Source organism: Etheostoma cragini, chromosome 5 (assembly GCF_013103735.1).
Source record: "Etheostoma cragini isolate CJK2018 chromosome 5, CSU_Ecrag_1.0, whole genome shotgun sequence".
NCBI classification, from domain to species: Eukaryota; Metazoa; Chordata; class Actinopteri; order Perciformes; family Percidae; genus Etheostoma; species Etheostoma cragini.
In genome coordinates, this window is record NC_048411.1 from 25,152,361 (window position 1) to 25,178,946 (window position 26,586).

The 26,586-nt window shown below is 38.2% G+C and overlaps 1 protein-coding gene across 2 annotated transcripts in view; it reads left to right on the forward strand.

The window, feature by feature from the left end:
• The window catches only part of adamts3 (ADAM metallopeptidase with thrombospondin type 1 motif, 3), a 125,104-nt gene that overhangs the window by 69,399 nt on the left and 29,119 nt on the right, over positions 1-26,586 (forward strand). For both annotated transcript variants that reach the window (XM_034871436.1, XM_034871437.1), the window contains exons 7-15: positions 1,722-1,878; positions 6,784-6,889; positions 15,792-15,935; positions 18,046-18,178; positions 19,356-19,469; positions 20,151-20,296; positions 21,483-21,658; positions 23,138-23,271; positions 24,516-24,639. In XM_034871436.1, the coding sequence (XP_034727327.1) occupies positions 1,722-1,878; positions 6,784-6,889; positions 15,792-15,935; positions 18,046-18,178; positions 19,356-19,469; positions 20,151-20,296; positions 21,483-21,658; positions 23,138-23,271; positions 24,516-24,639 (1,234 nt within the window). The remainder of the gene's footprint in view (positions 1-1,721; positions 1,879-6,783; positions 6,890-15,791; positions 15,936-18,045; positions 18,179-19,355; positions 19,470-20,150; positions 20,297-21,482; positions 21,659-23,137; positions 23,272-24,515; positions 24,640-26,586) is intronic.

The window sequence follows — 26,586 nt, forward strand, 5'->3', positions numbered from 1 at the left end:
GCTGCTTAGAAATTAAGTGTTAACGAGCAGTTGGACAGGTGTAGCTAATAAAGTGGCCGTTGAGTGTATATATATATAGTCTTTTTTTCTTAAATATACATGTATAGACACATACACATACATATATAGTCTTTTTTTCTCAAACTGTATTTATATGTATCTGTAAGTATCTAAAATGCCTCATTTGAGGCATTTGTCTCCTTCCTGCCAATCATGATTCATATTTTCTGCTTTAAAGGCCATAATTGCATCTGGTAATTTTATTCTAACAGTGATGTTGGAGGAGCATTTTCTTCCCTGAGTGCAAGATGATTGGTGTGTGGGAGAAGACAGTAGCTGGGACACAGAAAAATGCTTCTTCACACTTTGCGCTATATTTGATCATATCACAAAGAAACTGAAGTCTTAGTCAGTCGTTCAAATGGGGCTGTAACTAGTAATTGCATTAAAATAATTACAGAGAAAAGTTTTGATGACTTAACAAGTGACATAACAAGTTTCACAGAAGCTGTACACCATCGGAATACAAACATTGTCTCAGACAAACATTTCTTTTGACGCAGCTTTTAGAAAACCATAAACAAAATACATATCCCTAAAGGATATAAAATATAAAGCATAGTAAAGAAAAGACACATACACAAGTCTCAGGTCTGCTATCAATGGTAGGTGTAGTCAGTTGTCAATCCATTTTCTGTCGATCACTTCGATTTTTTCTTCTTTTTTTTAGATTTCTTTATTTAAACTGATCATCCCACATTAATAAACATGAGATATGTAAATATGCCAGATCTAGCCATGCAGGCTGATTTTCATCTGCAGTCCCTATCAGGTTGATGGCTTAAAAGAAAAAATTAGATAAACTACAACACATAAGAATAAAACAAGAACACATAAGCATAGACAAGTAAAATGACCCTGGAAAGAGATGGCATCAATAAAACTAATTATTTATGGGTAACATTTTGGATTTTTTACTGCAGTTGGTCTGCACAAATGCTCCCTTTCTCACACTTAAAGTCTGTGCACAATTTGTTGTGTTTGGTATAGGCAAAACAAAAGCTCTGAACCATAGGTGAAGCATCACCCCATCCTCACTGGCTGTTAGAACAAAGCAAGAGAAAACAAAAGTCACAAACACGTCCCCCTCAATTGGATTAAAGTCTCAAGTCTAATCCTAGGGATACTCAAACAGAACCAACACTTCTACAGAGAAATACATTGTCTTTTTTCAAACTGATTTTTTAAATCTCTTTTAAATGTTCACATGCTCTAAAAGTATCATGCCTGCTATTAATCTGCTGTTTTTGATGTGCAGGATTGCTGTAATAGCAATTACAAACACTTTTTGATCTCATGCTGTTATTTAATTGTTTCAGAGAAGCTGTTATTTCAGCCTCATGGAGCGTGCCAGTGACACATCCGACGGCATTACTAATAGAGGTGTGATGCTACATAGGGAAGAGCATGTATCCAGATGGCAGGGGTCATCCAGTCTCAATCTCCTTCACACATGCTGTAAAAATGCATTATGTATGATCCCCTGTTTTTAGACTGAAGAGAGTTAATAGGTTTCATCCCAGTGCCCCCCTGTTTAATCTGTCTTCAATGCATGCATTGGACTGCTGGCAGAATAAAAGTTCATTTGAACAGTCAAGGTTCAGTAATAAGAATTCTCTCTCTCTCTCTCTCTCTCTCTCTCTCTCTCTCTCTCCTGTCAGTCCATCAGCCTCATTGAAAGAGGCAACCCATCAAGGAGCCTAGAGAATGTGTGCCGCTGGGCATTTGTGCAGCAGAAAGGCGACCCTGATCACGCCGAGCACCACGACCACGCAATATTCCTCACTCGCCAAGGCTTCGGCCCCACGGGGATGCAGGGTAAGGCTCCTGGAGTACACACTTGCATTCAAATGTGAATGTTCCGTTTGCACACAGCATTTTTACCCGCCCTGTGTGGTTAAACTGGATACAGTTACAGGAAGGTATTCATCATAATACACAGCAGGAATAACAGCATTTCTTGTCATTTAGTGGACAAGTGAGGCTACAACTGCCCTGGATTAATTTCAAGGGATAACACATCTAATCTGTCTTCATGTTGAAATGATTGTGCAAATTTCATGTTGCACTTTTAACAAGCATTTTTTCGAGAAGGTTTCAACGTAAGTAACTCTTTTTTTGGGAAATCCATTGAGATTCTGTTGGATTTGGAATGCAGATAGCATGTCACAGATGCTCTAGGTAAACGTACAGGGCTTAATCGGCAAAGAGCACTGAACAATCAAAAAGCCTTTTTATCACCAATGTCAAGCACAAAAAGCACAAATATTCCTCCAAGGATAATACCGCAAAAGGCCTTTTGTGCTTCATAGTTACTGGGACACACAAACAAACTGGGATTGCAGACCTGAGAAAGCTGGAAACTCAAGACAAATTACACTGTCTGCCAGATATTGACTGCAAACCCCTTTTCTTATTTCCTCCACTGTAGTCAGATTGAAACAATGAGAGAAATTACTGTCCACAGTCGCGGATTTTTAAGGGCTTTTCAACTTACTTCATGTCTTTTTGATTTGCCAGTTTAAAGTTTAACTATTTTTGATTACCATTGTCTCTTTAATGAGCCTGTTAATCTGTGCAGAATTTGGTAAAGTCTTTATTTTAGTAATCCATTAAAATTAAGGTTTTTCTTCAAATCTTTCACGTTTAAATTACTTCTTCCTCTGTAATAAAAGTTATTCTAGTTCTTCATAAATCATGCTATACATGTTTTTGCACCACTTTTTTTGAAGAACAAGAAAGAGGCAAAAAGCCTTTTTTTTTTCTCCTAGACCAACTTGATCAATGAATTTCCAACTTTAGAAGTAGTCTGTCTTCTTTCCCACTGTCTTTTATTTTTTTCTGCACAAGCCAAATCTTTTGAAGCTTTTTTCCCAGGACAGTACAGCATGGGATGCAGGAGATAAAATAAGTGCTTGAATCCTCCATCCACCATTGACAGATAGCAAACAGTTATTTCCCATCAATGGAGAGAAAAATGAATTGTTGAATTGAGCTGTTCTATTGTTAGCACCTTTGCTGTCAGGCCATTTGTATTGCAGCTTTTTGAATACAAGAGGACTTTTTATAATATATACTCTAGCTACTGTATTTCATCAGTTTTAAGCTGAAATCTATTGAGAGTATAAACCAATAGCTGCTGCCTCTGTTAAAAATCAATCAAACATAACAATTCCCACACCAAGCCACCTCAATCATCACAGAGATAAAGACATGATTGGCTTCATGGCTTCATGGCTTCCTGGACTTCTCTAGTCAAAAGCAGAATTATGTCAATGCTGTCTAAGGAAAAAACATCTTACAATCATATCTTTGTGTTCCTCGTTTGAGCTATTGTTAAATTTGATAAATGCAGAGCCACATTCATGCCATTATTTTCAGAGGAGGAAATAAACCAAGGACCAGATTTCACCCAATGGAAAATAACAGTTTGATAGAAATGGTTAGTGGTAAAAATGATGGAAGGGAAGTGACAGTTCTTCCTTCCCTGAATAGCTGAATTAATCAATCAAACATCATTGCATTATGTTGGATCTTTTCTAAAGGTTGTGATCCTGCATTTCCTAAGCCTTCAGTAAATCTACCTACACACATACTGTAAGTAGGTAATTACTATCAGATGATATTCTTTTTAAACAATAGTAACAGCCCTCTCTAAAAAAACAATTTAATCCTTTTGTCCAGGTCATGACAACCTGTTTTTATTTCAATCAGGAGAGACATGTTTGCGGATATGCAAATAAGGTTTACTGTACAGCTCAATAAAATTTACAAAGTCTTTGGCAATTAGACTGCATTGCTATACGAATATTTCGTATATACTGTACATAGGGATGGTGGCGAGGAAGGAGCCTGAACAACTGACCGAAGGAGGTTCCGGACCGGTAAGCTGGAGTAGATGACTGGAGGTGGAAGGGGAGGTGGAGGGTTGAACTCTTTGCCAACAATGACAGCTGAATAGCACAGGGAGAAACTGTACTGTAGATTTTGGGACAAGGGGACCACTGGTGTGATTAGAACACTTTAAGGGTTAGTGTTAGGGTTCATGTGTCATGACAGTGTCATGTGTTCATGACAATATCATGTCACTCTTATGTAGAAAACTTCAAGTAAAGTGTTGACTAAATTTCTCTTAGGCAAGATCATATTGCTTTTTCACATAGGCCTATTTAGCATTATACATCTACAAAAAGGAAGAAATGTATATGTCTAATTCAAATATTAGAAGATTTAATTCCGAACAGCCCTTTACCCTCTGATTTAAGGTAAAATAAATGAATTGGTTTGTATCGGTAAGTCATACTCCTCGTGCTAGCTGCAAGTATGTGAGGTGTTTAATCTGAAACCTGTATATCTTTCTGCTAGAGAGTGCCAGTGGTAGAATTTCATTTACACGTCACAATTGTAAAATTTTCAAGGCGCATGGTTTTACAGAGCCTTTGTTTAGCTCTGGTCCTGGCTTGAAATAGGATAGGATTTGACCTCTCTCCATCTTGTTGAATAGGCTATCATTGTAATCCAAACGTATTGAACCAATCTGTCAAATCTGTCAAATCTGTCTAGCCCATCACATATAAATACAATAAGTATAATAGTAGTATAATAATATTTCAACTTCAATTTTGTTTGAGCTCTCAAGTGAGTTCAGAGAGAAGTGCCGTTTTTGATGAAACCAGAGAGAATAATCTTAAATTACATAACTCATACACCTTTAGTGCTTCTAACAGCCAAGATTCTCTGTTTAGTTGTAGCTTGACTTGTAACTGCACTATTATGACTTTAATTATGAAGGATGGATTTCTGTCACCCTTCAATTCTGTGTCTCGACTTATTTTTCTTTCTTTTATCTTCCTGCCATTGACTCAACTATACTTTTTCTTTAAAATTCAATAATAACACTATTTAATCTCCTTTCTCTCTGTATGCTAGACAGTAGGCATGGTCGTTACAGGGGTTTTCTTTGCTTTACAGTAGAGCTTTTTCTCTTTCATTCTTCATTCAATATAAAGTTTTTCAATTTGACTTCATTATCAATTGAGTTTCTTTGAGATTCATTTTTGGGCATTTAAGTCTTTATTTTCACAGGACAGATAAAGACATGAAATAATCTTTTTCTGTACAAATAAACAGACCAAAGTTAGAACTTTAAAATGTATAACTTTAAATCCAAAGCAACAACTCTGCAGATACGAGATACACATTAATTCCCTCAGACTGAGAACTGACGAAAGGATAGTTTTGATGTCAGGACAGGCCATTCTTAGTGTTATTGTACCGAATGTACTGTGTATTGTGCTGTGCCAAAATCTATAATGTCAATATTTGCTTAGAAGTGTGTGGCTCACTACTTCTAAGAACTATCAATATTCCATATTCTTTATTCATTATCTTGCAGCTCCAGTGCATATTCCATATTCTTTATTCATTATCTTGCAGCTCCAGTAGGTGTGTTACCATCAGTAGCAAGTGCAAAGCACAGAGCGAGGAACAAATAAGGATACACATGTATTCTAATGTTGACACAGTTTAGGTTCTTCACTACTGATGTCTGTAGCTTTCATTCTGTCAGTGACTTACTAGTCTATATCCTTTGCGTTCCACTTCTGGGTTTGCTCCGGTGCTGCATGAAATTCCTCTGGATGTCACTCATTTTGAACGTCCGTTTATGGATGTTCCGTTACCTTCCACTTTTTGTGTTGTCCGGTGGATCCGCTCAGTGCTGAGCACCCCCTCAAGACAATTGTGATTGGTTCAAAGAAATGCTAATAAACCAGAGCACATTTCTCTCCCATCCTGGAATGCTGTGTGGACCAGCCAGACCCCCCTTGGCAGCGCTGTGAAGGAAGGTCTGGTAATACCAGACTAGTTACTAACTAATGCCAATAATGTGGCGACTGATGTTAAAAATATGAATTTTTCACGAAAGTGTCACGATTAATAATCATGTAGCTGACAAATAATACTTCCTTCCTTCAAAGCTGAATCTCCAGGTGTTTTTTTAAATGTAAGACTATATGACATTCTTTCTTAAGCATCAACTTCATTTTTTTTCTAGTCAACATAACAAGAAAATGATATTGAACAGATATATTTTGTCGACAATACCGGCTCCTGGTAACAAAAGTGTGATTAGTTTTTGTAGTTTTTTTGACCAGGGAAAGATTGTTATCTTTGTTGGATATTGAAAAAGTCTACGCTGACTGAAAGTGAGAAGGGAATGAAGAGAACTGAAAACAACTATCCTTTCCAGACCTTACCTTTTCTTTTTGATAGCCTTAAACCTATCAACACGTTAAACCTGAGTTTCTGGTGTGAAATTCCTGTGTGTTGTACGTCCAACTATCTAGCCCTACTACCTCCCTACATATGACTTGTGCAGTATAAAGAGGGCACACTTTCTTGATATTTAGTTTTCTCCAAAATGGATTTAGTAAATTACATTAGCTTGAACATCTTGTTAGAACATTTTTGTAGGCGAGGTTTCCTGCATTTGTACTTGGGTGGGGTTGGGCATCATTTATAAAAACTTTGCTGAAACAAAACAACGTGAAATTGTGAAAATCATGATTTCAATCAAAGAATAGGTAAGGAAGAGTACAAACATGAGGAATCATTTAATTTCTACATCTGGGCTGTTTTTTTAATTAAAAGAAAGTCAATTAGACTTTTCTCATCAACTTATCTCTTACAATAACCTTTATTCTTTCTCCTGCTGTTCTTCAGGTTATGCTCCGGTCACAGGAATGTGCCACCCAGTCCGAAGCTGCACCCTCAACCATGAAGACGGCTTCTCCTCAGCCTTTGTTGTGGCTCACGAGACCGGACATGTGTAGGTCCTTGTTTTATGTTCTTCCTTCTTTGTTTGTGTAAGTTTTGGAGCTCCAAAACAAGCATTTTCCACTTCCCAATGCAATGCTACGGAAATTATTGTAATTTTCCTTCTACTGAATACCACAACCTCACATGTTAAGTGTAAATCGTCCTGGGCCTTTGTTGCCCTGTGATCTCTATGTTAACTGACAGGGGGGACCTATAAATCAATTGGGCTTTGAGCATTAATTGAATTTCATGGTTTGTTTATCAAGCACATGTCCAAAAACACCAGCACTATCATGTTCCCCTTTTTTCTTTTCCCACCCTTGAATACATCTTACACTTATGCCAGACTTCCTGCAATGTATCACTTTTGAAGGATTGATATCAACAACACCACTCACTCTCAATTTCTCTCATACACACACAGACAGACGGAGACACAGATACACAGACAGACAGACAGAGACAGAGCAGACAGACCGGCATAGACCCAGAGTCACAAACAGACAGACACAAATACACACACAAATAGACATACAGACAGAGACACAGAAAAACACAGACCGACAGAGACACAGAAAGACAGACAGACAGAGTCACAGACAGACACACACAGACCAACAGATGAAAAAGCATGTTGCTACAACAACACAAACTAGCGCTAGTGAATTTTCATTGTAACACTTCATTTTGGCATGTATAGGTTTAGCTGTTAAGGGTTTTCTATTAATAAACAGATGCTGAAATACTGTATAACATCATATACTTGTAGTCGTGACTTCTCATAGCATTGTCTGATCAGCATCATCGCTGGGCTGAGTCTGACTGAATTCTGGGACTTTTTTTTTTTTTTTTTTTACCTTTATTGATCCAGGTAAACTGTTTTGAGAACCACTTCTCATTTACAAACATGACCTGGCCAAGAGGCTACGGACTGAATAATAATTGTGTTTTCCATGATAGTATAGGCTGCGTGGAAGGGGATATACAACGCACCCCACCCCCCAACAAAATATACCCACAAATTAGTCATTACCATACCAACATTTTGCGAATTCAGAATGAGGTTATATCTGCGTTCAGATCAGTTTTAGCATTGCGAATGGCAAAATTACAAATGGAGGACATTACACATACCAATACTGCCACTCATTCAGATGAAACTGACCATGAATGTTTTGTTTATGAACAAGGTAATTCAAACCCTGGGTCCAAGACTATCCAAGACTGGATACTTAAAATGGAGCTCATCTGAGATGCCGTTACTTGCTATCTAACTCGTTGTTCAGTCATTTCACCTGCAGCACTCGTTGAAGCCTGATTTTGGAATAAATCTGTCATTTTGAAAACTTTGATGTATCCTCCTTCAGCATCCACTTCTTTTTCATTCTGGTGTTTTCCGCCCCTCCTTTCTCCTTTCTTTTCTTGCCTTCCATGGGTTAATTAAAACAGTAAGAAACCACGCTTATCCCGACTGTCAAAAATGCAGCTACTCTTCTTCCAACTTTGTTGCTTTCTGTCTGTCTGACGTATGTCTTTGGGTCATGCAATTGGACAAGGGGGTGCTCATGTATCTTCTTACATTTCTGTAAATAACTTGACCTGCAATTGGTTCATTGGATAAACACATTCCCCATTCCCATGAGGCTTTGCTCCATTCTACGTTAATGTAAGAAAAACAAACAAATTAAATTGTTTTTTTATTTGTGACCATGAAAGTTCTGTAACACTTGAATAAGGATAATTGAATTAAGATGGCTAGATTGAAGGGATAGGCTATACAAAAAGGGTGGGCAGGGTAACCATGACTGAGTCATAAAGAGACTTTCAAGCTAAACTATTAGTGAGAACCCCAGAGAGTTTTGTGGAGAATATGCTACAATAATAACTACAGTGAAGACCCTATGACAGCTCTTTATGTCTCATGGCCGCTTGGTATATTCTGTAGGTCCGGCAGCGGTTATTTTTTGGCCGGCCGGGATTTTTTTCCCGATTGACACTCCGCCCCTGGTACTGTATATTGCACTTGACACACCACTACAAGGCGCCTCGACATATTCAGCGGCAAATCATTGCAGCTTGATGGTGCTAATGTTAGCACATAGTAGTAAGGGCGGCGACATGATTGAAAATGAAGAAAACCGAGATCCCTGAGATTCGGCAGATAGATTTTTAAAATAGTGGGCCTCAAGAAGGACTCCTGGCAAACTCTAAAAGTATGGGAAACTTCTTAATTAATGTGGGTTTAGTAATTCATATTTCATCCATTATTTTCTTTCCAGAAGCCATATTTGAGCACATACACATTACATGTAGATTCCTTTAAATGTTAAGGGGAAGATTAAAAAAGAAATTGTATCTGGGAGTTCTCACATAATCACAATTGAATTCATATTGTGCTACTCGGTCAGAATCGTATTAACCTGGAGTCCCAGTCTCTGTCATAATGACCAAATATGTGATGTTTTAGGCATATTGGCAGACATCCATTTAAAATGTAGGCAATGGCATATGAACAGCCTTTTTTTCATGTCCACTGAAGTTCATTAATGATTAACCACCACTCAGTACCAGTGGTAGTGAATGCTTAACTAATCATTTGTTACTCATTCATTTAACAATAACTACCAGTCTGTTTAACAGTAATCATTAGTGCTTGAATCCCAGTCAGTTGATAACTACTCATTAAGTAACCATTTGTTATTCATTCATTCCTCATTCGTTTCTCATTTGTTAACATTAACTACCTACTTTTTTGTGTACCGTATTGTAACCTTGAAATGACTTGAAAAGAGAAGCAGGACATTAGTGTAGATAAAGGAGACGCTGCCATTCAGCAGGTGCAGCAGCTGTTAGTCAATTAGCTGAGACAGCAAGAATCCATCCTGCTAAAATGTCCCCAAGCAAGACACCGAATCCTCCCAACTTCACGGTGAACAGACAGGTTTCATCTTCAGGGATCAATAGACTTTCCCTGGAAAATAAATAAAAAACATTGTGGAAACCAGAAGCTGTACTGTATACACACACACACACATTTCTGAGACAATTTATAGAATTCAATTTCAAGATTAAAGCATCGTAACATATAAATAAAGCAATCTTGAGGCCACCATTAAGCCTCTAACCTGAAGGACAGCTAAGAGGAGGAAGCATCTGACGTGCGTCCTAAGCTGAGGAGATCAATGGCTGCAGAGACAGACAAAAGACCTTTAAATGCTGTTAGTGAAGATTGTGCAGTGAATATATGTTTGTAGCTGTCACGGTTTTAGACAAGAAAAGGCGGACTTAAAAGCAGGAGATTTGTCCGGCAGGTTGGCAAAACAAAAAAGTGAGCTTTAATAAACATTAAAGCTGTATCCAAAAAACCCGGAGCACTAGAAACACAATCAGACAAGTGGGAAAACACACAAAGCAGGAAGTAAAACAAGACGTGACACATGAGAAGAACCTACAGGAAACTAAAAAATACCCAGAATCATGACAGAGGCTGATTTTGATCACAGATGTGTTTGCATTTCTTACCCAATAATCTGTGGTTTTTAAACAGGTGCAACAGAACTAATTAGGTATTTTGGAGTTTCTAATAGGCTATATCTCAATATCGTCAACGTGCCTGTTGTTTAGGAATCAACTTTATCAGTGGACCACATTTTACTGTCTGTGTGACTTTGGAGAACGGTTCCCAAACTCACATTACTAGGGGGCCACTGGCCAGGCGGATCTATGCTAGGGCGGGCACATGTAGCCTAATAATCTCACTGAATTGCAATTTGGTTTCACTTCAATAATTTGGGGGCACAACACATTTAAGAACGCCACTTTGCAAATTGTTATTTCCGTAAATTGGTTTATGGCAACATTTACATCTGCCTCAATCTAATCCACACTTTTTGTGTCTCCATATATCATGGATGCGTCAGCTACAGTAGCCTCCTGTGTATGAAGATGACTGCTCTGCGTTTATCTTACCTATATAGCTGTGTTTGGTTGATTGTTTCTCTTCTGCTTTTTCTGTCAGGGCACTCACCATAACAGCCTTTAACTGCCGCATCATAATTACTTTTTGCTTGCTGAAATTAAGTTTGATACATGGACTGGCATCCCTCCTTTCGCGAGTAACTCCCTTTGTGTACCTGAAGTTTAAGTAATGCCGCTTGAGATTACACAGATGCGGTAATCCCGCTGCATCTATTTCATATTTTGGCAGGCGTTGCTTCTGAGTTGCTTCACTTTTTGTGGAGTCAACAAGCATTAAATACGGACAGCAACTCCTGTGGTTGGAGGATTTGTTAATCCTAAAGTCATGAACAATGTGTCAGACGCACTCACCCACACATTACACTGAGTTTAAAGAAGGGATGAGTCATGAGTGCATAGTTGATCCTTTTGTTGTCAATAATGTTTTTACTGAGCAATTGTTTATGGGACATGAAAAATCGTACGAGGTACAACTTTAATTAACTGTGAGTGATATATGGATTCATTGTACCACATAGAGGTTATGAACCACACAACCTGAAACCAACTCCATTATTTTCTATATCACAGCTCCTGAGGGTACCATAGCCATTTGCAACATAACAGCCAGTGATTTGCAAAAGCTGAGCTGCAACTGAAAAAACTGCCCTTTGTTTTATCAGTTTCTCTCGTGCAGTAGTCAGTTGGAAAGTGTAGTGCAGCAAGTGAGAATTCGCACACAGAGAACAAAAAACCGAAACCCTTGTTTTGTTAAAGCTTGTTTGATTTCAGTTTAAAGGCGTCAGTATGCTTCAAGTCTATATCCATGATGTTCCATTTCCGGGATTGCTCCCGTACCGCAAGAAATTCTGCCTGATGCATGTCCATTCGCTGATGTCCGTTTTCCTTCTTTTTGTTGGCATTTTAAACTCCAGAGTATTTAAGAATACTATGTTTAACTGCTACTCAGATCTCTGCTGGGCAAATTGAAACACCAACTATCTATCTGTCCAATCTGAGTTTTCTCTCGCACGACTAAAACAACTGTTGAACACACACATGTTCCACCAAAACAACTTCCTTCCCGGGGCTATTTTGCAAATTATCGCCGCCCCATGACAAAAGAAATGCCAATAAACTAGCGCATGTTTCCCTCCCCCGCTGCACTGGGGAGGAAAGTCTGGTAATGCGAGACAATGCTTCAAACCAAATGCTTATCAGTTCTAACAGCACCTGAATATCATTAGTCTCGATATTATGTAAATTAGAGCTGGGCAGCGATTAAAATGTTTAATCGCGATTAATCGCATAATTTCCCCGATTAATCGACAAAATGAAATAATGTATTCAAAAGTAGTGTACATAGTGCAATTTTTTTTTTAAATGTTCTGCCATATAAATAAAAGTGCCATGACATTTGTTCTGCAAAAACTTACCAGCCTTTTGTTTATAAACGAGCAGTTAAAATATATATTTAGTGTACGTCTCAACTTAACCCTCTGAACCCTAAGGCCATTTTTACAGTTCATTGTTCGTCTGGATTTGTTTTATATAAAAGCTTGTAAAACATCAACCCTGTTGTCTACAGTTGAGATATGAGGATCATTTTTTTCAGGAGAAACTGGGTTATTAGAATATTTGGGTTGCAGTGAGGTCACTTGAATTTTAAAAATGGTTGTAGGACCTTAAAGACAAATAAATAAATAAATAAAATGGAACATGAATCTTCCAGATATGGATTGACATCACAGACAGAGCAGTAAAACTTCTATAACACTTCTCATATGTCTTGGGAGTCACACTGTGAAGAAATAATCATAACTTATACAGATGACAAAATACATACATTTTTTCATAGAACGTCCAGACGCTTTTGCCCTCAGGACATTTACTTATGCCAATAATCAACATAATAATGTCATATTTATTGATATTACACCCACAGCAATGCTACACAAGCATTTGTGTGTCTAAAACAGTTCTCCTATCTGCAAAAATAAACATAATAAACATTATAACTCATATAAAGCACATACTATTTACATTTCTTCAAAAAAGGCCCAAATATATAAGATATAATATAAATATATGCCAAATCTCAAACCAGTGAGGCCATTATCCTCTATAAAACGGTAGATATCTATCTTGTGCACTATAGCATCTTTGATTGCATACTAGCCAGTTTGATTGGGAGGATTGGCCTCTTTCATCCTCCATACTCTTTGGATGACGTTGTCTCCCACATATGCGCATTCTATTGGCTTTACTTCCCTAAACAGAGAGCAGACACGGAGCCGCAAGCTAGCGGCATAAATGAGCCAGAACGCAATGAATTATGGACATAAAGGGGATAAATCTTGGATATGACTGTTTGGATTTATTGCTCAACGACCCCAAAAAAGGCTGGAAGTTCCAGGCTCAATAGAAAATCACCTGTAGAGGCTTGAAAGACCTGGAAGAGACCTCCGTAACCGTTAACTTGTTACCTTTTAGACGCAACTTTTGGTGAGTTTCTGTGTTGTATGTTTGATAAATTATTAAACTATGAATTAGAGGTGCTGTTTTTGCTCGTGGGCGAGTCTCTCGGTCTCAGGTCTTACAAAGCCTGTGAATAACAGTTTTAGTTATATAATTAGTTAACGCGATGGCAACGCGTTAACTTGCCCAGCCCTAATGTAAATATATGAAGAGAGTAATTGTCTACTCCTAAAAGCCTAGAAGGCCTTAGTGAAAGGACTAAAACCTAAACACACAAAAATATTTACGTAGGAAACCTAATCAATAAGTTTTAACTCACCCTATGATTTAGCATTCTAGAAAATGATTTCAAAGCCTAACAAAGCAATATTGTTGAAAATAATATTGTAGCATGAGGAATCATTCCTGGAAAGAGAATGTTTACTCAAAAAACACATACTAGCTTTTTTCCTGGAGCTTTCAACCACATCTCACAGTATTGACTCACTGTAGTCACTGAGTTCCATCTGTAGATAGACCTTCTGAAATAGTCATCAAAAAAAGAAACCATGCACACTGAGTCAAGTATAAGTATGGTTTTCTTTTTCTTTCTTATTTTTTGACAAACTAAAATCCACATGTAAATAAGAGTCACAACTGCAGAAGTGCATTTAACATGCCATGCATTTATATAAAATAACTGAATAGGAATTTGTTTTGTGACACTGGAACGAACACAGTATCGATGCCGCATCTGTTGACACGTGTTTATTGATTCAAAACACGACACTCATTCAGAGCAAGGACAGTACAGGTTTTACCAAATTGTTCTGCAAAATGAACACACCAGCTTCTATGCAAACCTTTTTTTATCTTTCAGCTTTCCATCACTGTTCATCCAGGCTCTGTGATGTGTTGTAGGTTAGGGAACAACAAAGAGTAGCAGCTGAAATTCCAATCATTTTAGCAACGTGTCTAGCATATGTTGCTAAAAGGATTTGAATAGAGTCAGCTATGGGAAAGAACAGAAAATGGCAAATGATGCATAAAGATTGCTAAAGCTCAAATGAGCTACATGCATTAAAAACTTAGCTAACAAAGAAAAGTACCTACCTGTTTATAAAAAACTTAATGTAGCTGTTTAAGGCAGTTTGATATTAATAACAGTTGTGTTAATGGTCAGTTTACGTAAACAAAGCCTGCTGAGTCCAATTAGTTCTCAACCCAGAGAATATTTATTCTCTCAAACCCACAAGCTGCAGTAACATTACTCTTTGTAAATCAGTAGCCTACATGAATATCATAATTGGTTTGTACCATAGTTTCTTTAGTATCAGTTAAAATTTGTGAAACATTTTTTTCCATCAAAGAGCTGAACATCTAGGAATTGGTAGGACATTTTCATTTATTTCAAAGTGGGCCAGTATTGATCTCAGTTGAATATCCTGTTTTATAACATTTTCTTCCAAACCGTTCAAAGACATCACAGTCATTATCATGGAGCATTGGAGTGTAAACGTGTGTTAATGTCTATCTGATGACAGCGTACAAATGCATGAATGTGTGTGGATGTGAATGGTTGCTGTACTATGTAAAGTGTTTTGAGTAGTCATTAAGGCTAGAAAAGCGCAATATTAATACAGTCCATTTACAATTACATTAACAGCAGATGGAGTTTACTCGTCTGTCAGAGTAATGGAGCTGTTGTTGTTACTGTACACATGCAGTTGGCGAGATGTGAAAGTGATGTTGGGCATTAGATTCTTGGCTTTAGACTATTTCTGGGATACCCCGGTTTAGACACAGAACGCTGGAGGGATAATAATTACCTCCTCCCTCAATGCAGCAACAACATGTCCAAGGGGATAAGAAAGATGGATGTGATTCAAACACATGTAAAATCTTCCGGTAGTTTTCAATTATTTGTCAGTCACTAATCTTACTGTGAGTCACTGTTTTGCATGTGTTGAACTGCTGACACCGAAATATTTCTTTCCATGCTGTACCGAATTTTTTTTTTAACCGACTCTGGGAAGTGAGAAGTAGCAGGTATACAGTATACCCACATAATATAGTACAAGAAACCTTGTTATTATTTATGTGAAATTCACTTGCAGTCTGGACCAATAATGCTCTATTATTATTTGTGGGGGTTGTGACAACAGAGAAGATAAATTAACCAGCACTTGTAGATAAATGACTGAAATTGTCATTGTGCATGGATGAACATATATCTGACCTGCCAAAATGTACAGAGGGATTCATCCTATGGTTGTCAACAATATCTGCTTAGAAAACGTACTATGTTTATTTGATGTAAAACATATCGGTACATTTACACAAAATGTACTGATATGTTTTACCTCTGGTCACCAAAAGATAATACAAGTGTGAGTAAATGGTGTAGAAGCAGCTCATTTACCTAATTCTTGGGCATTTGCGGGACTTGAAATTCTGCACTTTTGAAAACATTTGCTTGTCCCTCTCTATGGGAACAGGTTGGGTATGGAGCACGATGGCCAAGGCAACCGCTGTGGGGACGAAACGGCGATGGGAAGCGTGATGGCTCCTCTGGTGCAGGCGGCCTTCCATCGATACCATTGGTCCATGTGCAGCGGACAGGAGCTGAAGAGATATATCCAGTGAGTTCTTGTTTGTATTTAACGGCAAAGCGGGTGGGCATTGAACACCTACTATATGGAAATGGATTTGTTTTAATGCATCATCCAAAAGATGGTATGGAAAAAAAAGTAGGCTGTTCTGTCAATGGCCATTTTTGACTTAATGGCAGTGTGACTTATAGCAAGGTTTATTAACAAATACTTATTAAGTGATGGGGAGGGCAGAATCCATGTATTCAATGGGGACAAATTCGAGGTGGGTCCAAGGGTGGGCTGGGTCAAGCGGAGGGACAGACACGGGCGGCATATCAGAGTCCAGTGATCCGGAGAATGTCTTCCAGGCCGGCTGAATCTAAATCTGGATTCCTATCAGGTTTGCGTTAGACAGGAGTAGAGCGGTCACAGGAGTCGGATCCGTGTTCCTTTAACCGAAAGAGTATCATGCAAAACGGGTCATCGAGCCTTTCACACAGACACACAAGAATCGATTTCTGACAGGGAAAGGGCCGACCACCAAAGTATTGACTGTGAGTTAAAAGAGATGGCAATGGGCAATCAATCTCCATACAGCACATGTTTTTTTAAGAGTAGCTCCCAGCTATTTGAAGTTGTTGCTGAGGGAAATCAATATATTGTATGGAAAGTGTTACTGCAGTATGATAATGCAGGATGCTCAAATGTGAGAAAGTTGGCTAGGCAGCTGTGAGGAAATATATTTTATTTATAGTGTTTAGAAATCATTTTACACTAGCAAAAGGCAGAATTGACTTGTCATAGTCTGTGGCCACTAGCCTTGAAAAACAAGCAAACAGATCCCTGCAGCTGAGAAACTTTTTTTAGCACCCGGCCAAATGCGTTCCAACAGAAATATAAATGCATTACTCATTAATAACTTAGGTCATAAATTAAAAGTGTTTGATGGGGCCTCACAAACATAAGCAGTCCCAGGTTAGACCATACACTAAATAAGGCAGTATCCAACATAGGTTGAGTGTCAAATAAAGTCACACTAAGCAAACTTAAGGGGGTGGAATTACCTGTACAACAATGGCTCACATTTCTGTCCCAATCAAAAATAAATAAATAAATTCAACATATTCATTTTTATTGCGCTAATTCCATACAACAGTAGTCCTGTCATATTCACCACTTCCCCCAATTTTAAATGACTCTCTATCAAACTGAAAAAAACACCTACAAGCCCTTTGAGTACAAGCAGGCTTTTCATTTAAAACAGAAAGAGTTGAATTTCAAGTTTTAGAGAAACAGTAGCAATTTTAAACTAATCAAAAACAGTGTTGGGCAAGTTACTTCCAAAAAGTAATACATCATAGATTACTTGTTACTGTCATTTGAGAGTAATTAGTTATATTACAATATTACTGTCTATGAATTTTAATGTTTTTCCCTATTTTTTTACAGCAGAAATTTGACTTGGCAACCAGGTTTTGAATTTTACCACTAAATGTTGCATTAAAATGCATTGTAACTCGCATTACTGAGATTATAATGGGTCCCAAAATCTAATTAGTAACGCTTTATATTACTGCCTTAGAGCAAAGGGAATACATTACTGTAAATGTGCTACTTTCGTAACGTGTTACTCCTAACACTGATCAAAAAAGCCTGAAATAAGAGGCCGTTGGAATGACTTGAATGAATGACAACAGTATTTTTGTTAAAAAATACAAACTCAGAGCAACAGCGTGGTGACTATGACAGGACCGGGTTATTGTATTGATGGATTTAATACTAAGGAATATATATTAACCAAGGCAACAGAGGCAGGCAGGTGGGTGGACTTTTCATTGATCCAAAACTGGGAAATGTATATAAAATGGACAACCAACATACAAAGTGTATATAATATATATCTATACAAATATGAAGTGAATAGTGTGATCTGTGAGGAATGTGAGTTTTATCTCACACACAGCGGGGAAATGTTATACCTATAAAACAGATGAATTATTAATAGATGTTTGTCTCAAATAAAAGCCTGCTTCAAGTGGTTCTCCCTGCAGTTGAGGTAAATAGAGGCTCCAGGCCACGAACAGTAATTAGGATAGCAGTGTGGATTCTCTGCTCAGTGTTTGACACCACTGTCCCTTCTTCTTTCATTTCCTGACAGCACGTACGACTGTCTCTTGGACGACCCCTTCAAACATGATTGGCCGCAGCTTCCTGAACTTCCTGGCATCAACTACTCAATGGATGAGCAGTGTCGATTTGACTTTGGAGTGGGCTATAAGATCTGCACTTCAGTAAGTAGAGCTCTCAGACTTCCATTTAAAGGACAGGTGCTACCTGCACAGCGTCCTGCCCTGTTCTAAAAAGCATGTCTGTAAGTGGAAGTCAGCAGAGAAAAGAGGATAATAACTGTTTACTGTTAAAAAGCCAAGAAATAAATGGCCCCTCAAAATAAGCAGAGCAGAGAAGATCTGGTCCCTATTTACAGAAAGATTATGATGGCAAAAACTGACATACGAGCAGAATCAGATGCTAGATGCAGTAAGTACTTCTCACTGCTTACTTCACCGCAGTCACACCAAATGTCCTGTTAATTCTCAGCAGATGGCAGAATGATAATTATTCTGTTATTGTGACTATTTTTGTCATCAGTACAACTTTTCTTCTTCTTTTACAGTTTACATGACCTTGATCTAAACTGATTTATAATTCGTGTCACTTTTCTGTGAAATCTCGCACTGAATGGGAAGGTTTTGTCTCATTGCTACACAAGTGAGTGTAGAAAGTTGGAAATCTAGCACCTGATGTATAATTGATGCAATGATGAAGTTGATTGTATCAGGTCATGCCAGAAAACATCATGCCCTTTCAGCAGGATCTTTCTGTCATTTATCGAGTTTAAAAAACCTCAAAACTTTCAGGTGATGTGTAATCTGGGACTTATTTTGGTTTGGGGGTGGGGTTCTAACTAAGATCTGTACTAGATGACTAAGCCTTTGACTTTAAATTGAGGATGATAGCCGCAATGTTTGATTTAAGCTAATTAAAGATTCAGGTGGTCAGCCGGCTCTATCTGAGGTTTAACACAATCAAGTTAAGTCAACTTTATTGTCAACTGTTCAATATTTGCCAGACAGCAGCATCCATTTTCTTTGTTTTCAAGTAGCAGGGAATTCACTTACTCTATATACAATGTGAAATTGAAATTAATCTTGATTATCATTTTGGCCATAATCGTGCAGCCCTGTGACAGGTAAAATTGTTCAGTTTTTGTGCAACACTTAGTATGGGCAATTTTGAATGTCACAGCTGGATTTTTTCTTAATGTTCCTCAAATATATATAATACATGAAAAGGAAATTTGACGGACTATATTTCTTTGGTGTTATAAGAGGGTATTTTCCATTTCTGCCTTTCAAGGATGAGTTATGCATCACTCTCTGTCATATGCTTTTTTCTTCTGTGTTTCAGTTTCGTACATTTGACCCATGTAAACAGCTATGGTGCAGTCACCCGGACAACCCTTATTTCTGCAAAACCAAAAAAGGGCCGCCTCTCGATGGGACAGAATGTGCTCCCGGAAAAGTAAGTTTGTCTATTACATGTTGTACTACATGGCCAAACGTATGTGGCTGACCCACACAAATAATCAACAATGAAGACTTAAATACAAAAACCTCACAAATTGGTCAGCATCAACATTACATTGATAAATGATTGTTGAAAACCATGGGCCTTCACTCTTCTGGGAATGTTTTCCACCAGATGTTGGAACCTGGCTGCAGAGATTTGCTTCCAGTCGGCCACAATTAGTGCGGTCCATCACTGATGTTGGGTGATGAGACCTGGCTTACAGGTGGCGTTCCAGTTTATCCCAAAGGCGTTGGTTGGGGTTGAGGTCAGGGCTCTGTTCAGGCCAGTTAAGTTCTTCCACACCAAACTGGGAAAACTGTTTTATTTATAGAGCTGGAAAGTATGTTTCCCAAACTGTTGACACAAAGTTGGAAGCACACTATTGTCTAAAATATTGTTGAATTATGTAAAATGATACTTTCCCCTAACTGGAACTATGGAGCAAAGCCTAAACCTTTAAAAAAAAAAAAAAAAAAAAAACACACACACACACACCAAAATTACATAGACACTTCTGACCACATACATTTGGAAATGTGGTGTCTTCTCATATTTTCCCTGTATTGTCATTTACTGTATCCAGACAGGAGGCTTTAATGTTGGGCTTTTCCTCTCTCCTGTCATTTTCTGCAGTGGTGCTACAAAGGTCACTGCATGTGGAAAAACCCAAATCAGGTCAAACAAGATGGTGCCTGGGGCTCCTGGAGCAAATATGGCTCTTGCTCGCGCTCCTGTGGAACTGGAGTTCGCTATCGGACACGTCAGTGCAACAACCCAGCGTACGTAACAAAAGCAACAATAACATGATTTGATTTAGTCAGGCATCATGATAGAAGGTAGAAATAATGGAGGTTGCTGATTCTAGTTGTCAGGTAGGATTGGATCATTTGACTTTGTTGATGTAGTTGTGTTTAAACCTGATTGAATCCTGTCTAATACTGAGCTAAAGGGATTCATAGTTTGCGTTTTTAACGAGGATGTCCTCATCAGTAAAATGACAGCATTTGTTTACACTTTTCTGACAAGCAAACTCTTGCTGAAATGAGAGTAAAGACTGTCCTATCTAGCTTGATGTTTCTATAAAATCCAGAAGTAGATTGGACTTAATTTTTGTAACAGTTTACATCCCATGTCACATTCAACTATGATTTGTTCTAACCATGACATCAAAGTTTTTTTTTAACATAACCAAGGAGTTTTTGTTTTATAAGATTATTTTTTAGGTTTTCCCTTTATTAAATCGTGACAGTGGATAGACAGTAAAGGAGGGAGAAAGGGAGAAGGGATGACACACAGCAAAGGGCCGCAGGTCGGATTTAAACCCGGGCCGGTGCAAAGGTCTCTGCCTGCATGGGGCGCATGTGCTAGAGGTCACCTGTAACCAACGAGTTTTAGTTTCCTGAACTTAAAGGAATAGTATTAAATTTTTAGGAAATACACATATTCACTTTCTTGCCAAGCGTTAGATGATTAGAATGATACTCTCTCAAGTCTAAAGAAAGTAAGGGTAAGGAGTCAGCCTAAAGCCTCCTACACATGATGCACAGTAAAACCGCTCTGTCCTGGCAGTGTCATTGTTTTCAAACTTTAACCTTCTTGCCGCTGATCTTTCAAAAATCAACCTATGAGATAAGGAGGTAACCTGAAACAATGATGACGTAAACCTGTGCTGGACTTTGCCTCTGAAGGGCCTGCACTATATGCAAGGATATATAGTAAACATAGTATAAGTTATCACGTCATTTATGAGTAATAGTGATGTACAATATGGTGGTGAAAATAGTCAATTAGCTGCATTTGTTTGAAGGCAAGAGACAACTCACAGGGTTTCAAAAATTTCGGGGTTGTGCCTAATGTTAAAAATAATCTGAATCTAATTTTATCTCAAGCCAGATTGTTGTTTTTTTTATAAAGAACTGCTTGCAGTCTGATCAGCTCTGATGTCCACCCGTTTTCTTTCTGCAGGCCCTCAAACGGTGGCCAGGACTGCCCTGGAGTGAACTACGAGTATCAGCTGTGCAACACTGACGACTGCCCCAAGCACTTTGAAGATTTCCGAGCCCAGCAGTGCCAGCTCCGCAACTCCCACTTTGAATTCCAAAGTGCCAAACACCATTGGCTGCCCTACGAGCATCCCGACAGTAAGCCAGAAAAATGTCAGCAGATTGTTTTCGAACAGCATGAGGCTTGTGATGAGCTTTGTGCTGAGACAGAACAATGAAAGTCGGTGTAGGGGAGCTGGATTCTCACAGCCAGAACTGAAGAAAAGTATTACATAATTAATACAGGTGTTTTCCCAAGCAGTTTTAGAAAGTTTTGACTGGGGGCCATATTGAAGAAGATTCCTGTCTAAAGTCTTAAATTACTAGGGCTCTTTTTCTCTGTGCTCTCTGCAAAATGATTGATCTATACTGTGCAAATACAGGTGCTTTCTGTTTCTAGCTCTGCTCTTTATCTTATGTATTTTAGGTCTTTATCAGCTATTGCCTTGAGCTGTTTGCCATTTATTGCACCTAAATGGGTCTGGTTTTAAAAATTCATGAGAAAAAGAGGTTGGAAAACCTTCAAAAGAAACTACAGGGAGGTGACACAGAAAAGTGAAAGAGGCGAGGGAAAGTGGAAACCCATTGTTCTGTTGAAGGTTGCTTTTTTGTAGTGTAGTGCCTTTTGTCAACAAGGTAAGAGGTACATTATGAAGTCCATGTGGTTTTGTACATAGTCATATTGGTTAATGTGACACTTTGAAGAAAAATAACAATATTTACAATTGGGTCTTAAGCCTTTACAGTTTATTCTAGTATAATGCATAATATAAATGTCCAGTGGAGGGGATATAAGATCAATAATGTATTACAAAGATTTTTATGTAGGTTAACAAAAAGCACATTACAATTAGAAGATATAAGGATTGGGTTTGTATTAAAATACAAACTTTTTTCAACAGTTTAACGTAAAAAAAAAAGATATACATGGTATTGTCTTCATTTCCAATTTGAAATTCTGAGACCACATTATTTTCATACTTTTTCTTCCTGTCCTCACCATTAACCTTTTTGTTTGGCTGTTTTAAGGTGCAACACGAGTACCAGACAACCTTAAACGTATGCTGTACCCAACTCTTAAGGGCATGTCACACTGTGAGAACTTTTTATTGGTCATCATTGAGCTGTTAGGGGGTCTCTCAATTTAATCTGTCAAGTTAGCTTCAGACCACAATTATTTGGCCTGGTGTGTTGATGGTTGTCTCAAAATGTTATTTGTGAATCCTGGGGCCACAGAGATGGGAAAAGTGTGTCTTTTTTTCATGCAGAAAGAAAATAATGGGCATCATTCTAACAGTCAAAGAAGAATGCTTGACCTAGAGCTATAAACTAGTACATCTGACATAAATTATAGCTCTTCTGTGATTCATTGTTATTTTTTCTATACTGTGTAAATAAGGATCTTTTAATGTTACAGGAGATGTGTTTTATTTAGGAAGGTATTTAAGAGATTATGTTACAACAACAAAATAATAATCTATATATTTTATTAAAGTCTTTCGTTATATTTTAGTTTTTTTCATTTTGGATTTTCTCCCTTATAATTCTACAACAATCTAATACTATGTTGTCATTTAGCAAACAAGAGATGCCACTTGTACTGCCAGTCAAAGGAGACAGGAGACGTAGCGTACATGAAGCAGCTGGTGCATGATGGGACAAGATGCTCCTACAAAGATGCCTACAGTGTGTGCGTGCGTGGAGAATGTGTGGTAAGGTGTTTAAACAGAATAATTTTGTTATAAAAATCTGCATTCACTTTATCCGGCACAGGCTGTTGGAATTGTTACAGTTTTAAAGGAACGTGCTTGTCGAAATAGGGCTTATCACGGTCTCCCCTAGCTGTTGATAGGTGGGCCGACACATTTTTGTCTCAATGCATGCATTGTTTTAGTCCAGTGTAACACCGGCAGCACCACTGCTAGTTAGCTTAGCGTAGTGAATTGAATCCTTTTTTGCCGGTTAGCATGTTGTGAATAAAAGTGAGCAAAAAAAAAGTAATTACTTTTTGTGGCCTGCGTATTCATCAGGATTACAAATAGCAACGCAAAGAAGACTCGACGATTTCTTAGGCAGATATTGATTTGTGACTATATTGGGTGGAAGCACAACCAAGATATCACGCAGCAACTCTGTGTGACTACAGGTCTGAAATGGGTTGATCTATCCCGTAAAATGACCTTGTGTCATGGTTACAGTAATCACTTAATCTGTGGACAGCAGTTTATTTGGTCCATTTGGTGTTTCTCCCAGTTGACTTCACACCCCAAAAAAAGTCAAGGACTCCAGGATGCTCCACGTCCTCGGGGTGTTGAGTGATCGTAACATTCTTCTTTTATCGTTCTATTTCCAAAGCACGCATCTCCTCTTCTGAAAACTGTGGTTCGTAGAGGTATGCTTCTGGACCTTGATAGTCTAAGAAGTCATCCTCTTCGTCTCTCACAAAATCCGTCATGTTAATCGCCATTCACTGTCTACTGTAGGAACGTGCTAACCGGTAACAAAGCATTCCATTCATCACGCTAAGCTATCTAGCACATGTGCTGCCGGTGTTGCCCCGGACTAAAACAATGCATGCACTGAGACACAAAATGCGTTTCTCCCACCTATCTACAGCTAGGGGAGACTGTGATAAGCCCTATTTCAACAAACTGTGACATGCTCCTTTAAAAAACTTGATCACACCGTGGAATGTTGGTAAATTGCACGATCAGTATCGGGTTCAACTTTGAACATGTTGGGATTGGATCCACAGAAGCGTTTTGATTGATCACTAAACATGTGTCCTGAGACTACTTTGACAAATCTGTGTCGAGTCAGTCTTGATAAACTAATAGCCATGAAGGGAAAACATCAGACAAGTCGGCTTCTTCTTAAAACCATGGTGTGAATTTTACAGTTCCAAATCCCAAAAGATTGAAGCTCATCTGTCTAATCCTTTTTTTTTGGTCTCCAGAAAGTTGGCTGCGACAGAGAGATTGGCTCCAACAAAGTTGACGACAAATGTGGCGTCTGTGGTGGAGACAACTCCCACTGCCGCACAGTTAAAGGAACATTCACCCGAACACCAAAGAAACCCGGTAAGAACACATGGAGCCGGTACAAACAACGTGTGGAGACTAAATACTTTTTAAACGCAAAGAATACGTTTTTTCACATAAATCATTTCTCCCAGTGTTTTCCCTACATGTTTTCTCGACTTCAGTTTGTTCATGGATGCAGATTGTTGTTAACGAAAGTTTCGAATCCAAGATGCACTATAAGTGAATGATTAACCTTATTTGACATAAACATACCACACATTTTGTAATCATAAATATATTACAACAAAATATTATAACTTTAATCATTGAAGGGCAATATGAGAAGATAACAGACAAGATCGAGGTTAAGGATTATTCAACTGATGATGCCTTTAATATTAGGCCCTAATCATTGGACTTCCCTGTTTTCATATTACAGTTCTAACATCACAGAATCTTCCTTCAAATCTGTTGTACAAAAAGAGATATCTACTAGCTCAAATTGTCATGAGTGCAGAGAACAATGCTAAAGAAATTAAATTAAAGGCAATAAACAAGTGAAGAACAGAGGAGGTTGGAGAGCTCCTTGGAACTTGTATTAGTGATAAAAAGGCGGTGCTCTTTGGTAGGAAATCATGAACAAATCCAATAGACATCAAGGAAGAAGCAAAGGCACAAATGCCTTTAATGCATCTGGCACATTCTAAATAGAACAAGATAAAAACACCTTCAATGCGTGCGTTTTGGCGTCTAGCCTTCTTCAGGAAGTTACAGGCACAGGAGTGGGGTGAAACAATTTAAAGCACCAAGTGTGAGCACATCAACAGGTACAGCCAATCAGCAAGCAAGGTCAACCCTTCTACGTCAGTGTTCACCCACTGAAAATTGTTTCACCCAACCCCTGTGCCTGTAACTTCCTGAAGGAGGCTGGACGTCGAAACGCGTTGAAGTTGTTCTTTAATGTTATTCTATTCAGAATATGCCAGATGCATTGAAGGCATTTTAGATATGTTTTTCATAAAAGACGAGTGCCTTGGGTTCTTCCTTGATGTCTATTGGAAAATAAACAAATGTTTTAATAATCCGTTTCTTTTTCCAATGTTGAGGTTTCAGGCAAATGTTCAGGTAATTTCTTAAAGAATCTCCTGAATAGTTTGAACTTTGTTTGAGGTGCCCCGAGATATTATCTTTATGGACACCTGTCAACCAATCAGAATAACTCTTGAGTGTGTGCCTGTATTATTACAAACTACTCTTAAATGTATGTAACTTATGATTAATTTATCCATTATGTCCCTAAATTTCAAGGGAACTCACGCCATTTCCTCTGCACTCAAGATAAAATCTGAGCATAATAAATGCAGTGAATATTTAGCTAAATTAAAGGCTAGTGATTTGGAAGGTCCTAGTTTAAGGATATCAGATGTGGAGTGCAGTTGTTTTCCATCTCCATTACATTCCTTCTTGATATCTTTATAAGCCAATCAAATTTGATCCATTAATAGCACGCCACACTTTAGTCTTCAGTTTGAACCTTTTACTGGCTCATTCAATAATTTTCTTCTTTTTTTTTTCCTTTTTTTATTATCCTTTGATTGACTTCTTTTAATATCTAAAAATCTCAACCCTAATAACAAAGACTGATTTCCGAAAAAGAAATTGCTGTGACTCGCAATAAACCATGGCTGAAGTGGACAAAAAAAGCGATTCTCCTCTTCTTCAGTATTTATTTTGATTCAGCCAGAAAGTGCACTTAATGTACAGTGAAAAGGATTTGAGTGGAGTGGCCTGTCTTACCATCTGGAATCATTCACAGTTTCCACTTTTCAGATTTGTGTGGTAAGCAGAAAGCTCAGTGAGGTAAAGCTGGGCTGCATTAAACCACCTATATGATCTGGAAATGTGAAATAGTAAGAAAAAAGACGAGGGAGCTGGCAGAGGACTCTGCAGTAGAGAACAACACTTGGAATATCTATCTCGGGTGCATAGGAGAGGGACAAGCAA